General features: G+C 37.2%; 1 protein-coding gene across 7 annotated transcripts in view; it reads right to left on the bottom strand.

Annotated features, from left to right (window-relative positions):
* COL19A1 (collagen type XIX alpha 1 chain) overlaps positions 1 to 14,975 on the bottom strand; it is a 1,277,374-nt gene that overhangs the window by 912,122 nt on the left and 350,277 nt on the right. For 6 of the 7 annotated variants that reach the window (XM_063916766.1, XM_063916758.1, XM_063916759.1 and 3 more), the window contains one exon: positions 3,136 to 3,267. The exons of the other annotated variant lie outside the window; for it this stretch is intronic. In XM_063916766.1, coding sequence (XP_063772836.1) covers positions 3,136 to 3,267 — 132 coding nt within the window. The remainder of the gene's footprint in view (positions 1 to 3,135; positions 3,268 to 14,975) is intronic. 7 annotated transcript variants of the gene reach the window in all.

Below are 14,975 nucleotides of genomic sequence, written 5' to 3'. Positions count from 1 at the left end.
TTACATAGAAGCTGATGCAGTGCATAAAACTTAATTTTTAAGTGTAATGCTCTGTCACAAATACAGTATGAGCAATTACATACAATCCTTAGTTGTACACATCTCTGTTGCATCTCTGATTGCTCTGAAATGGGTGTAAGTGGGTGCTTTTGGAGCATTTGCCCATAAGGCTAAGTGTATGCCACGGACATGTAAGCAGAATTGTGGGCTATGAATGAGATGAGCATATACAGAGATCCCTCTGCTGTCAGAACAATCTCCAGTATTAGCTATAAAACCGGTGTAAGTGTGCATTGATAATGGTGGTTATCAGTGTGTGTTCCCTGTGTCAGTGCCCCCTCTCTTATTAGTGCAGCATTCAAGTATATTATGGCACTATGCCAGAGTCTACTGCGTGTGCACAGATATTTGGCAAGATGACATTAGCACCATTTTCCCAGTGATTTGTCTACTGAGCATGTGCAGATCTCCAGTAAAATTGCACTGATGGCCAGTGGTGACCAGGGAGGTGGCGGTAGCGGGTACAAATTACCTGAGCTCGGGCTGCTGGAGGGGCCCAGAAGGGGTGCGGGTCCAAACCCCCCCAATTATACCTGTTCCTGGCATCAGCAGTGCCATCTTCCCAGTGATCTCTTCAGGAAGATGGCACCACTCATAGAAAGCAAAGACTCTGGCACTGTGCCAGAGTCTTTACTCTCTAGTGGCCAGCATTATCTTCCCAAATATAAATGGGAAGAAGGCAGTGGCCGGGACGAAGGGAGCAGCTTCTCGTTTAATAAGGTAGGAAGCGGGTGCCCTCCCCAGTGCCCCGACGCCCCTGCTCCCCTGCATTAAAATTGTGCCTGTTTTTATAGTTATGGGCGTCATCCTGACCCTTTTTAAAAGCCACATCCCCCCCCCCCCCCTTTACAGGGCCTGGTGTGGCTCTCTATGACTCTGCTGATGGCATTTTCCTGATAATATTTGCAGCATTGTTGAAGAGCTAAGTACAGTATATTCTATGGTGAAGGATGTGCAGTGTTGTCCCTTCTGGACCCAGGGTACCCTGTAAATTGCACACCCTGGATGAAGGCCCATGGCTGTAAATGATAACAAGTATTTCCACAGGCAGATGGATGGGGGCGCTGTGGCCACGTAACTGTGTGCAACTCTGGATATGGACAAATATCTGCATTTATTTCCATGCACACAGCCAACCTGTCTGAGATTGTGATTCAGCCCCATTACATTACCTATGGGCGATTAATATTTTAAGACAAGCATTATATATATATATATATATATATATATATAACCCAGATGTTTCTAAAGATTAAGCATATAATCTATAGCAAGCTGTACTACTATTACATACATGTCTTTCTTTCATGAATTAAACATGCTATTACATAAAGTGATACTGTAGCATGACAAATTAAGCTAGAAAGCAACGAACTTGTATAGTAGTTGACATTTTTGTAAATGCACTAACAAAATTAGCTTCAGACTATACCACACAGGAATAATAGGAGTAGACATCTACTGTAGGTCTTTTTGTGATTCCAGATATATTTTAAACTGATAACTCATGCTTATGAAGGTGTGCTTGAATTTATGAATAAAGGTCAAAACTCTACTAGAGCTTCAGTAAAGCTATACTTGTATAAAAAACAAACGTGAATTAAACATAGATAAAAAAGAAAAGAAAAGAAGTGAGCATCACCTTTTTTAGGTGCCTAGCCATCATTGATTCATTGGGGCCTGGTGACCCCCGTTAGTAAAGTACCCAACTAACCGCGAGTTGCGGCTTTATATACTTAAGTATAGTGCATGGAAAGCTGCTCTACAAAACAACCATACCCATGATCAATAACACACTGCTATCAGTCCCCACAATCAGTAACACTGTAGTGTTAATTGGTACGGAGGTGTGGGCTAACTGCCTGAGGTCACACATGCGTAAGGCTACCGGTCTGAAGATGGCATTGGTTACCAAGAGTAAACTCCAAAAAGTTTTCTTAATAATAGACGTCCCAATCAGGCCCCTAGTAATGAATGGGCCTGTTACTAAAAAAAGCAGAAAAAAGCATTTCTGCATGTGTAACAGGCCCATGATGATGAATAGAACCCTCATTCACAGAAAATACAGATTTTTAACTCTTATGTTAATTATTATATATCAGATATGAGAGATCATTATTTTTTCCCCCATTCACTTTCAGCATGTTGGAGTTTTATAGTTTATTAACAATGTATATCTTTGAAGCATACCAGAGTTTACAGCAGAGGTTCCCAAATGCAGTCCTCAAGGCACCGCAACGGTCCTGTTTTTAAATGTATCCATGCTTGGCCACATTCTCCAAATGAAGAAAAGCAAAAGGACACGAGGACATGCACTGAGACTGGAGGGGGGGAGGTTCAGGGGAAATTTGCGGAAAAATTATTTCACAGAAAGGGTAGTGGACAAGTGGAATAGCCTCCCATCAGAGGTGGTAGAGGCTAAGACAGTAGAGCAATTTAAACATGCATGGGATAGACATAAGGATATCCTTACAAAGAAATAAGGATCAAATAAGGTTAGAGATAAAAAATAATAAATAAAAAAAGGGGGCAGACTAGATGGGCCAAGTGGTTCTTATCTGCCGACAAATTCTATGTTTCTATGTTTCTATAATTAGCTAATTTGATTTAACCATTTGTGCTGAGCCATGGATATACCTAAAACCTGGACTGTTGGGGTGCCTTGAGGACAACGTTTGGGAACCTCTGGTTTACAGGACAATACCCCTTTCAGACAGAAAGTGAAATTACCGGGTGAAGCAGTTTCACCCAGTAATTTCATGAAACATGAAGGTCCTTTTTCTGTGTGAAAGGGTCAACCAGTGTTGTAATTCCCGGGACTTCGACCCAGGAATTTACCAGAGTCAGAGACACGAGAATTATGACACGGGTTGACCCTTTCACACAGACAAAATAGCTGTGTTGATCTGCAAATTACCAGGTTAAAATTTTTGACCCGGTAATTTGCATGTCTGTGTGAAAGGGGGGACAGGCAGGTCCGGCAAAATGACCCAGCACTGAAATGCCGGGTAATTGCCTGGACTTTCAGACTTTTCTGTCTGAAAAGGGTATTACTAATCTTTCAAAGCAGGAAACCTGGTAGAGTTGGGTCCTCTTTTCCTTGTGTAAACTGCTTCCTGGATAGTCTCTGCCTGACTGGTGGCTTTGTGTTAGGGTTAGGAGTGCAACAGAAAGATTGTGCCTCACATCCAAAAAGAGTTGGGCTACCTGGGTAAATGAGAATCTAGTTAATAAATGATTTTAAGCCCATAGCTGATACTTGCAATATAGGTACTTGTAGAAACTATACATTTGAGATAATTTTTACCACAGTTTCTGTTATGAATTAATAAAGCCGTAGACATTTACACTAAACATGAATAGACAAAATGTTCTAAATACTAAAGTTTAAAATATATGCAAGGTTGCGTTTAGAGCTTTTTACACTGTCTATTTTATTTTTCTTGTTACATCTTTTTGAGCCTTGTGATAACTTTTAGACTGAGGCAAGGATATAGTGGTTACGCAATGTACACCAACACCCTAGATATAGTGTTAACTGCATGAGAGGAGGCTTCATTTAGAGACAGGTTATACTAAAAAAAAAACAACTACTGAAGAAATTCTAAAAATTCTACAAGATCTCACTTTTCTGTAATGCTTCAATATGTATTTATCTCTGTTTCTTTGGTGTAGACTCTATAACAGATCTTATCTACAGAAGCAATGATAGAGTACAGCAGGACAGACTGTTAATAGATAAAAAGAAAATAATGAAAACATATTCCAACCTTTAAATACGGTGCACACTAACACAACATTTTAATTTGCAGAAGGTATTGTTTACGGTTTGTTAGTCTGGTTTACAAAGTCATAAGGATATGTTTAAACCCAGCTCACAGAAATATGGGCAACGTTTCAAAGACATTTTTCTGTACCATGAATTCACAAGTACTTGACAGCACATTCTTCTATTTAGCGATATAGTAAACAGATCCATAACCATAAATAAAATACACATTCATTATAGTTGAAAAGAATTATACAGCCATGGCCATACATGAACAAATACCCGAAGAACAGCAGGAGTAGGTGACATAGTAGTGATGGGAGATTTTAACTATCTTGAGATTAACAGGAATAACGATTCATGTGACACTGCTAGGGGTAATATGTTTTTAATCACACTAAATGATAACTACTTATTTCAACTAATTGAAGAACCTACCAGGTACAATGCAATCTTAGACCTGGTATTAACAAACAATGGGGAATTGGTATCAGGTATTACAGTAGAGGAACCCATAGGAAACAGTGACCACAATATGGTCACATTCAATATATGTTTCCATAAACAGTCCAATACTGACTCAACTAGGACTCTAAACTTTAGCAAAGCCAACGTGGAAATGATGAGGGAAGCTTTAAGGGTTATTGAATGGGATGATTTGTTTCTAGGATTAAATACTACAGAGAAATGGGATGTATTAAAATCACTACTTGCTAAAAATACTCTCAAATTTATCCCTACGAGCAGCAAAAAAAAAAAAAAAAAAAGGATTAAAAATCATAAACAGATGTGACTTAACAAAAAGATAAAGGTACTTATGGGCAAGAAAAGGCGAGCATTTAAAAAATACAAATCTGATGGGAATGCGGAGTCATTTCAGCACTATAAGGACTGTAACAAAATATGCAAAAAAGGAATAAGAGCGGCTTAAGTAGAACGTGAAAAACTAGTAGCAAAGGAAAGCAAAGAGAATCCCCAAAAAATATTTAAATATATCAATAGCAAGAGATTAAAGAAGGAGACTATAGGCCCTTTAAAAGACAAGTTGGGAGTCTTAATCAAAAATGATAATGACATAGCGGACACACTAAAGTCGTTTTTTTCAACAGTATTTACAAGAGAGGACCCAATTCAGGCACTAAATAACAATCTTAATAATGAGAATATGCCACTGATAGGTACTTATTTAAGCTAGGAGATAGTATGCGACCGATGAAAACATTTAAAGATTAATAAATCACCGGGTCCCGATGGAATTCACCAAAGGGTTCTAATGGAGCTTCACTCTGAACTTGCAAACCTGCTATTTTTGATCTTTAAAGAATCAGTTATATCTGGTATGGTTCCCAAAGACTGGCATATAGCGGAAGTAGTGCCCATATTCAAAAAGAGAAGTAAAGCTGAACCGGGTAATTATAGACCAGTAAGTCTTACACCTATAGTGGGGAAAGTATTGGAAGGTATTCCAAGGGATAGTATTCAGAAGTTCCTTAAAGCCAAAGGTCATTAAAAGGAATCAACATGGATTTGTGAAGGACAGATCCTGTCAAACCAACTTACTTGGCTTTTACGAAACAGTAAGTGCAAACCTCGATCATGGTAAAGAGGTGTATGTAATCTTTTTAGACTTTGCCAAAGCTTTCGACACAGTACCACACATGCAACTTATCTACAAGCTACAAGAAATAGGGCTAGGGAGCACAATATGCACTTGGGTCAAAAATTGGTTAGATAATAGGGAGCAGCACATTGTGGTTAATCGGTCCTTTTCAAATTGAACTAAAGTACTAAGTGGTGTGCCTCAAGGCTTGGTACTAGGACCGCTATTGTTCAACATTTTCATTAACGACCTAACAGAAGGTCTAGAGAGCATGGTGTCATATTTTGCAGATGATACCAAATTGTGTAAGACCATAAATACGGAGGAGGATGCTGAGATTCTTCAGAACAACATAGTTAAATTAGAAGCATGGGAAGCCAAATGGAGAATGTGCTTCAATACAGACAAGTGTAAGGTAATGCACCGTGGTAGCAAGAATAAAAATAACACCTACATACTAAATGGGGTAAAATTAGGGGATTCTGTACTGGAAAATGACTTAGGTGTTCTCATAGATAGCAAACTAAGCAGCAGTACCCAATGTAGGATTGCAGCAAAGAAGGCTAATAAGATATTAGCATGCATAAAACGGGAAATTGATGCAAGGGACGAGAGTGTTATACTCCCATTATATAAATCACTAGTGAGGCCGCACCTTGAATACTGTGTACAATTCTGGGCACCATACTACAAAAAGGTTATCATGGAGCTTGAAAAGGTTCAGAGGACGGCGACCAAACTAATTAAGGGCATGGAGTCACTGGAATACAAGGAAAGGCTTGCAAGACTAGGCATGTTTACACTGGAAAAGAGGAGACTGAGAGGGGACATGATCAACATCTACAAATATATAAGGGGACAATACACAGAGCTTGCGCGGGACCTGTTTTTGCTTAGATCAACACAGAAGACTCGGGGACACTCGCTTAGGTTAGAGGAGAGGAGATTCCGCACATCACGGCGCAAAGGCTTTTTCACAGTAAGGACAATACGTGTTTGGAATTCCCTGCCTGAGGTAGTTGTAATGGCGGACTCAGTCAACACCTTTAAGAATGGGTTAGATAAATTCCTAATGGAAAAGGATATCCAGGGTTATGGTGCATAGTCACGCACTATAGATACTACACAAAGAGGGTACAATGCAATGGCTGACATCAGCATCAGACAAAACTTTAGCCCAAATAAACCTGCTCAGGAGACCACAAATAGGTTGAACTCGATGGACAAATTGTCTTTTTTCAACATCAGATACTATGTAACTATGTAACTATGATCCATAACCATAAATAAAATACACATTCATTATAGTTGAAAAGAATTATACAGCCATGGCCATACATGAACAAATACCCAATATTGTTTAATGTTTCATTTACATTGAACAAATGTCAAAAGATATAACATTTAATTATTTTTTACAGTAAATATTTTTTAAGGAATCACTTGTAGACCATGATAGACTCAATGGTAATGTAAAGGAGAAACCTGCTGTAAGGAGGGCTGGTAAGAAGGCCATGGTCTAAATAAAAAAATAAATTAATCAAAACCTAAGGAGTAAATGAATGTTCTATTTTATGGGAATTTTGTAAAACATAAAAAACAGCTGTGGAAGGTAAAGAATATTTGACTGTTTATTGATTAAACTTCTTGAGATCTACTTGGAATTTATGTGTAAGTTTCAACAAAACAGCTGGTTAAGAAAGCAGGATTATAAAAGGCAATGCAATACATAAAGGATATAATATTGTTGTATACACATAAAGTGGTCTAAGCATGGATATAATTATCTTCACAAAATGTTTCTGTGTTGTATAGTGTGTCAAATGAAACTACATAAACCACATATAATCCGCTGTTGTACAAAAAAAAACCCAGACAATAAAATAGCATTGCTTCATTTGTTAAATTGCAACTAACATGGTATTAAATATACTCAATTTACAATTTAGATAAACTTGACTATTATGCATAACAACCATGTATAATGTGAAATACATTTACCTGATGTTTTAATCATGATATTCTTGTTTTTTGTGTTTATTTTAAAGAAACAGATGAAACATTTTATTTCATGCCCCGTTAACTTGCTCAGCACTACAGACTGAGGTGGAATCCAGCACTACATGTACTACTAGGTGATAAATCATGGATAGGTTTAGTATATTTTATTATGGAATGTATAATTACACTATTAAGAATTTAAAGAATTTAGTCATAATTTAATATTTAATCAGACTATATTTTTGTGTATGAATTTAGCCATAAAGAATCTTTTTACACTAAATGATAGGCACACCTTCTCAATACCAACTATAAAGTATCCATGTGGTTAAATATTGGACAGTTTATTTCATTTAGAGGATACCTTAGTTATGTCACCATGATCAGGGAAAGAGGGGCTTAGGTATATATCCCTTTCAGACATCCAGCAATAATTTGGTTTATAGCACATGAGCAAGCAGCAACATGGGTTGCTGTGCAGTCTAAAGGATGCAGTTGAAAAAATCCAGGTCAAGTGACCTGGTATTTCAACTTGGATAAAATTCCAGGGGCCATGGATTCAACCTGGGTTGCGGTGCGGTGTGAAATGGTAAGCCAGGTTGATGCGTCCCGGCAACCATTCACACTATAGGAAAAGGTGACGTTTGGAGATCATTTCATCTCCAAGTGCCGCCTCCGCACACATCACCGATACCATAGTCAACCCGCCAATATGCCAGGTCGGGTCGCGGTCTGAAAGGAGTCTTATGCTGGGTCGCACCTGGGTCGTACCCACGTACAATTCCCGGGAGCTATCTGGCAAAGCGGATAAAGAATTTAATGTAACTCCTGGATTCAGTTTGTTACATTTGGAAGCAAGTGTCAGTATTCTGCTCTATAACAGTTTTTCCTCTTCCAGTGATTTCCCCCAGAGCTGAATCACTAGAACCACAATAAGTGAAACTAGGGGGTTGATTCACCAGCAATGGTACCTCATCCTACCCCCTATAGGACTGCAAACAAAAATCTGTGATTTCAGGACAACCATAAGCACAGCATATGTCCCCGCACTTGCTCGCACTCAGAGCTGGCTCATAGCTAACTTAATTGGCAGCTAAACTTTAATGCTTTTCCAAGCTCTCTCGTCACTAAGTAACTACATCTTTATTTTCCAGGCAGGTTCCCAACATTCATAGATCAAAAAAAGCAGCAATAATGCTAAAGACACCAGTAATATCATAGTAAGCAGCACAATATAACAACTGACCTGATGTTATTGGGCACTTCCTATTTTGGAGGATTGTTCTAATTGCAATTACTGCAAGGACAGGAAAAAGTTGAAGGGGACCTGTACAGTATATGTGCGTGCTTAAGAATCTCCTTTTAATAAGATCAGAAGTATAATAAAATATGTAGATGATAAAAATCCAGGGGCCAGGGACAAAGCTTATAAATTTTACAGCAAAAAATATTCAGCCTAATCGTTTTTTATAATTTTATGACTTTAAAAACATGAAAAAGTCCAGAACAGTTAGAGAGATGCCTCAGGATTTCTACTGTAATCCTTCATCCCAAGGCATCACACAGCTGTAGATAAAGATAGTTCTCAAGAAACAATGCACATTGCTTCTTTCTAAACCAGTTGCTTATAGACTGTTACTTTTCAGTATATAATGGAGATTACATTTAAATAAGAAATATGCCTATGTTTAATAGTTTTTGATATGTTATAAATTGTATCTAATTTCCTTTTGCTTAAAGTACATGTTAGAAAATGAACCATGAAAACTATTGCACATTACACAGGATTCAAACTGTTGATTCATGTTTGTAAAAATGTAAGTTCATATCTTTGCTAACTATATGAATTTAAAAGAAAGACGGAATAAACTGCAAGGTTCTCTGCTATTTTCCAGTAGGATAATCCCTAGGTAAACACACAGAGGGCTTATGATTTCGTATTATTGTCGTGCTGCATAGTGTTATGTAAAAAATAATTCCATTATAAATAAAACATGTGGAGTGTTTATATGCCCATTGGAACAACTTCACACAATTTGCTGGCTTGATGGAAGCCAGGTCTTTCCCATAAATACTTTTCTAGGGCTACATTGTCAGCAATGGTGTAGACTGTGCTTCAACAATCAATGCCATGCTTTGGCTGTGTGAGAAATAATCTCTGAGCCAGGATCCCTAACAAAGAGAGTATACAGGATGAAAACACGAGGTACAAAGAAATAGGATCAGAAAACAGACTTCCATGAAATATTCTATTAAATCCAGACATACCCCAGGGCTCTCCATTTTGAAAGTCTTAATGAAAATTTTTTGTGAAATGATGATATGACTCAGGCATGCTAATTTTATGGAAAACTAATTGTAGAACAAAGTGTTTGTTTCATATGTGGAAATAAAATGTTTACAATAGCAAGAGTATGTTTCAATGAGCTACACATAATAGCTTCAATAACTTTCTGCCACGAAATTAATCATGATAAGATTTGAACATTTATTGAAAAACTTACAGACATTAAATATTTAGATATTTGTGTGGATAAATATTAGGAAAGTGTGCACAAAAGTCACAGTTTACAGACCCACGTCCACCTTTGCTCAAACTGCGGCAAATAGTGTCATTTGGCACCATAGACTTTGTGGCATCTTTTTCTTTCAAAATTCATCTTACTTACATCACTAATGTGACAAAAGTAGATCAAAAGGTACACTGACTACTGGGGTTGGCATTACATGTACTTACAGTATGTATGAGTAAGTCACAAATCTAAGAGAATAAAGTAAAAGATAGAGCTTGAATATTCCTCATGCCACTTATCATTATGTAACTTTATATTAATTCCATTGCAAGAGAAGTTCTAATCTAGTGCCCATGGTACACTGTAAATTGTAAGTGGCTTTGTATGCAGCTATGATACAAAATATAGGGAAAAATACTAATTGCTAACCATGCAGAGAAGTCACATAAAGCATGATATGGCACAAAATGCTATGTGAATAAGGACACATCTGTAAAATGCCACTGTAATTTAAAAAAGAAGATCAAAAATATCTAAGCAAGATCATTTACATTCATATATCCATTTGAACTGGATACAAGGCTAATTCAAAATTAAAGGATTGTGTGGGAAGTAGGCTTTCTATATTTTAAATGGGGAACTTGGATGCTAATGGTACACATACTGTAGCGTTGATGGTGCATTAGAAGGGGAAGAGGTTGGAAGAAGACGACCTAACTGTGTCTAAGCAAATGCCATGTCTCGTGCATAATAACCATACCTACTTTGAGGGCTTAGCTAGAGTCAACACTTCAAAGTGCAATAGCCTCTGCTCCAACTTTTAAATAAAACTCATGAGTTGGCAAGAAACGCAACTGGGTCGTTACTATTTTGCTCAGCATTTGCACTGCCCTCTTGTGCACTTTAGTATCTTTCTGTATGTTATAGTGAAAGTACTTTTGCCTTTAGTACTTTATTTGTCCTTTTATTATCTTCTAATTTTAGAGCCTCAAGTACAGTAGTAGCATGAGAGATGCGGTCTCTGGAAAGATACCAGTGAGTCTGCCTTTATTTTCTAAAATGCCAATCATTTAAAAGGCCATTTGGTGACCATAGAAACAGGGAAGAAGATGATTCTGCGTCTTGGGATGATCTACAGACCACTAGCTCAACTGGACAAAAATTTATTTCAGGACATCACTAAAATGGCATTAAAAACAGTGGTAATCATGGGAGACTTTAATTTACCTGATGTAAACTGGGAGGTGTCTGTTGCAAGTTCCACTAGAAGTAGGGACAAGGTGAATTCCTTGCAGGGAACATCCCTCCAGCAATTGGTGAGGGAGCACACTCAGAAGATGCAATATTAGACTTAATACATACAAATGGAGACAGAGTATTTTACATAAAATTGGATAAAAACCTGGGATCCAGTGATCATCAAGCAGTATGGTTCAGAATAAAGACAGAGACCGACTCACCAAAAACAAATACAAAAACAAAGGTGTTAGATTTTTGGAAGGTTGATTTTATAGGGATGGGAAAATGTGTAAGTGATTCTTTGGCAGAGTGAAGAAACTTGGAAGCAGTGCTGGAGAGGTGAGAAAAAATAAAAAGTGCAATTTTAAAGGCAACAGACCTTTGTAGCAAAAGGGTTAGGAATAACACAAGGAAAAGGAAGCAAGTGTGGTTTGTGAAAGAAGCAGCAAATACCTTAAGCAAAACATATGACTAGTATAAATATAATCAGACACAAAATAATAAGGACTGAGAGATGTATCTTGTTAGACAGAGGGAGACTAAGAATGTAATCAGATGTGCAAAGGTACAAGGTGAAGAGAAAATGGCCCAGTCAGTGGATAAAGGGGTCTAAACTTTTTTTTAGGTATTCTGTATAAGAGAAAGGAGAAAAATAAAAGCAGAATAATAAGACTAAAGAGAGTGGGAGTCTTTTTCAGGGAGCCAATGTAATAGCAGATCATTTTAATAATTACTTTTGCTCAATATTCACTACTGAAAGAGAGGGAAAGGGGCCACAGTTAAGTTGTAGGCATATTTTGAAAAATGAGGTAGAGACAAGTACATTCACAGAGGAGAAGGTCCTAACAGAACTCTCAAAACTAAAAATAGATAAATCAATGGGGCTGGTTGGGATAAACCCAAGGATACTAAAAGAGCTTAAAGGGGTGCTGATAGCACCAATAACAGAATTATTCAACCAGTCACTAGTAACAGGAAAAATTCCAGAGGACTGGGAAAGAGCAAACATAGACCCACTGCACAAAAGTTGAAGGAAGAGGCAAGTAACTACGACCAGTCAACCTTATATCAGAAATTGGGAAATTGATTGAAACACTCTTAAAAGAAAATGTTGTCGATTATCTGAAATGCAGCAATTTACAGGTTCCCAAACAGCATGGATTTACTCGGGGGAGATCATGGCAAACAAAGTGCGAGGAATGATCTTAAAGTAGTATCGGAAGGGGGTTGTTGCGCTGGTGGGGCTCTGTAGAGTTTGTGCTATGGGGCCTCCAAAGGTATAGCTATGCCCCTGGATTTGAGGTATTGTTGAAAAGGGGCAGAATAGATGGACCAAGTGGTTCTTTTCTTCCATCAAATTCTATGTTTCTTTGTAACATCCAACTGGTTTGCTTTCAAAATGAGCCTTAATCTTGCAAGTTATTACATAATTCCCCTTCATTTCTTTCTGTTAACGTTGCACCCTCTCTTATGTTCTGTCTCAATTTTTTTTTAACATTGTCCCACCATCCCTTCCCCTTTACCACATACATCATCTGGTATATTATTTCTTTAAATCACTTGCTGGCACTCTTTCTTAATAGTGAATGTGATCTCTGCTTTAGCATGTTTTATAGCCTTAAGGTTTTAGATCTTTCTCCTGTAGTATCTACTGTATCTCTCTTTTCTTTCTCGATATGTTAGTTTCTTTCTGTATTTCTTTACTCTCTCCTAGTTGTGCTATCAGCACTTGTAGTACAAAGGAGCCTTACAATGTCTAAAGATTGTCCTTTTTTAAATAAAAATAAAATTTCTAATTAATATTTTAAGGGATAATAATATTACAACCCTATAAAGGGTTTTATACATGGTTGGGGAAAAATTTTAAAAAACTAACTAAAAACAAACAAATCTTTTTTATGGTTTAAACCAGTTTTTTTTGCATTATTGGTTCAGTGAAAAAACAACTGAACCTTGCATATTATATTAGTACTGTGAAACATTGCTATGTGTTAGGTTAATCATGTTTTAATGCTTAGATCAACCATATTTTAATGCTTTCTAACATTAACAATCCAAAGTTATTAGGCTTTGATATGATTTATTTTACATCTTTCAAGAAAACCAATTTTTACTGCCTATTATTCTTATTACATCTGAATATATGTAGGCTAAACACATGACTACATACAAATTACACTCAGAGGCATCTCAATAGGACTTAAGGTTTTGAATTGAAAAATACATGAAGGATATGAAACTACGGGGTATATTTACTAAGGGTATGGGACTCTAGGTCAACACCCATTGGTCGACAGTGGGTAGGTCAACACTAGAAATAGGTTGACACAGGCATTAAATATATATATGTTAACACAGCGCACTGAGTGCTAATGCTTTCGCGAGCTGCTGTACCTAAGGTGACCAGCCTTGATGCCAACAAATTAAACAGACTGATGCAGCGCTCAGCTTAGTGATACTATTGAGTAATCAATTGATGGATGGTGGATCTCAGGGAGACAAATGTACGTGCTAGTGAAGATATTGGTATATTAAAATAAATCTTTACTACATGCACATATTAATTTGACAATAAACATATATCTGTGTAAAAACACTTGCGGAATCTTAAGCAATACAGGATGTTGATCTAAATGTTCTAACAGTAAATTGTCTTGCACACCTTCTTGGGTAGGAATGTGAAAAGTCCAGACAAGTGGCTGTATAGAATAGTTGAAACAAAAAGTCATTTTACTTCATTAGTGTAGTGGCGTTTGCTGTTGTGCAAGACAATTTACTGTTAGAACATTTAGATCGACATCCTGTATTGCTTAAGATACCGCAAGTGTTTTTACACAGATATATGTTTATTGTCAAATTAATATTATGTGCATGTAGTAAAGATTTATTTTACTATACCAATATCTTCACTAGCACGTACATTTGTCTCCCTGAGATCCACCATCCATCAATTGATTACTCAATAGTATCACTAAGCTGAGCGCTGCATCAATCTGTTTCATTTGACACAGGCATTAGGTCGACATGAGTTTTTAATGTTTTTTTGGTGTCGTTTTCTTCGTCAAGTGACGGGGAACCCCAATTAGTGCACCGCGTCCCCTTGCATGGCTCGGTTCACTCACCATGCTGCGGGCAAGGTGCATTGCTCCACTGTCGCTGCACTCGGCACAGGTTGCCGTTCCCTATCATAATCCACATGGATCATAAAGTATGAAAAAGTCTCCCCCAAAATAGTGTCTACCTGTTTTCATGTTGACCTTGTTCATGTTGACCTAATGGCTATGTCGACCTATTTCTAGTGTCGACCTATCCACTGTCGACCTAGAGTCCAGATACCATTTACTAAAGATCGATTTTGTTTTTGTTTTGTTTTGTTTTTTGTTCGTTTTTAGATCGATGTTAAATCGATTTTAATCCACGTTGGGCTTCCAGGGTTAAAACATACATTTACTAGCAGATGATTTTTGATATTAATTTTTAAATGTTATTAAATGTTTGTTTTAACTCTGGAAGCCCAACATCGATTAAAATCGATTTAACATCGATCTAAAAACAAACAAAAACAAACAAAATCGACCTTTAGTAAATATACCCCCATGAGTTGTTTATCTGTGTATTGCCTCTTTAGTCACAGCATAATAAAAAACAAACTGTTTTAAAATAAAAAAATAAAAATATTTAGTTTAAACTACAGATGAGCAGTTCTGATTCCTAAAGGTGGGTACACACTTAGCGATAAATGAAACGTTGCTCATTTTAACCCTTCCTGAGCGACATCGTTTACTTTATCGCC

This window comes from Pseudophryne corroboree, chromosome 4 (assembly GCF_028390025.1).
Source record: "Pseudophryne corroboree isolate aPseCor3 chromosome 4, aPseCor3.hap2, whole genome shotgun sequence".
Classification (NCBI taxonomy): domain Eukaryota; kingdom Metazoa; phylum Chordata; class Amphibia; order Anura; family Myobatrachidae; genus Pseudophryne; species Pseudophryne corroboree.
Note: the sequence above shows the minus strand (reverse complement) of the source record. Positions and strands in the feature narration are given on the sequence as shown.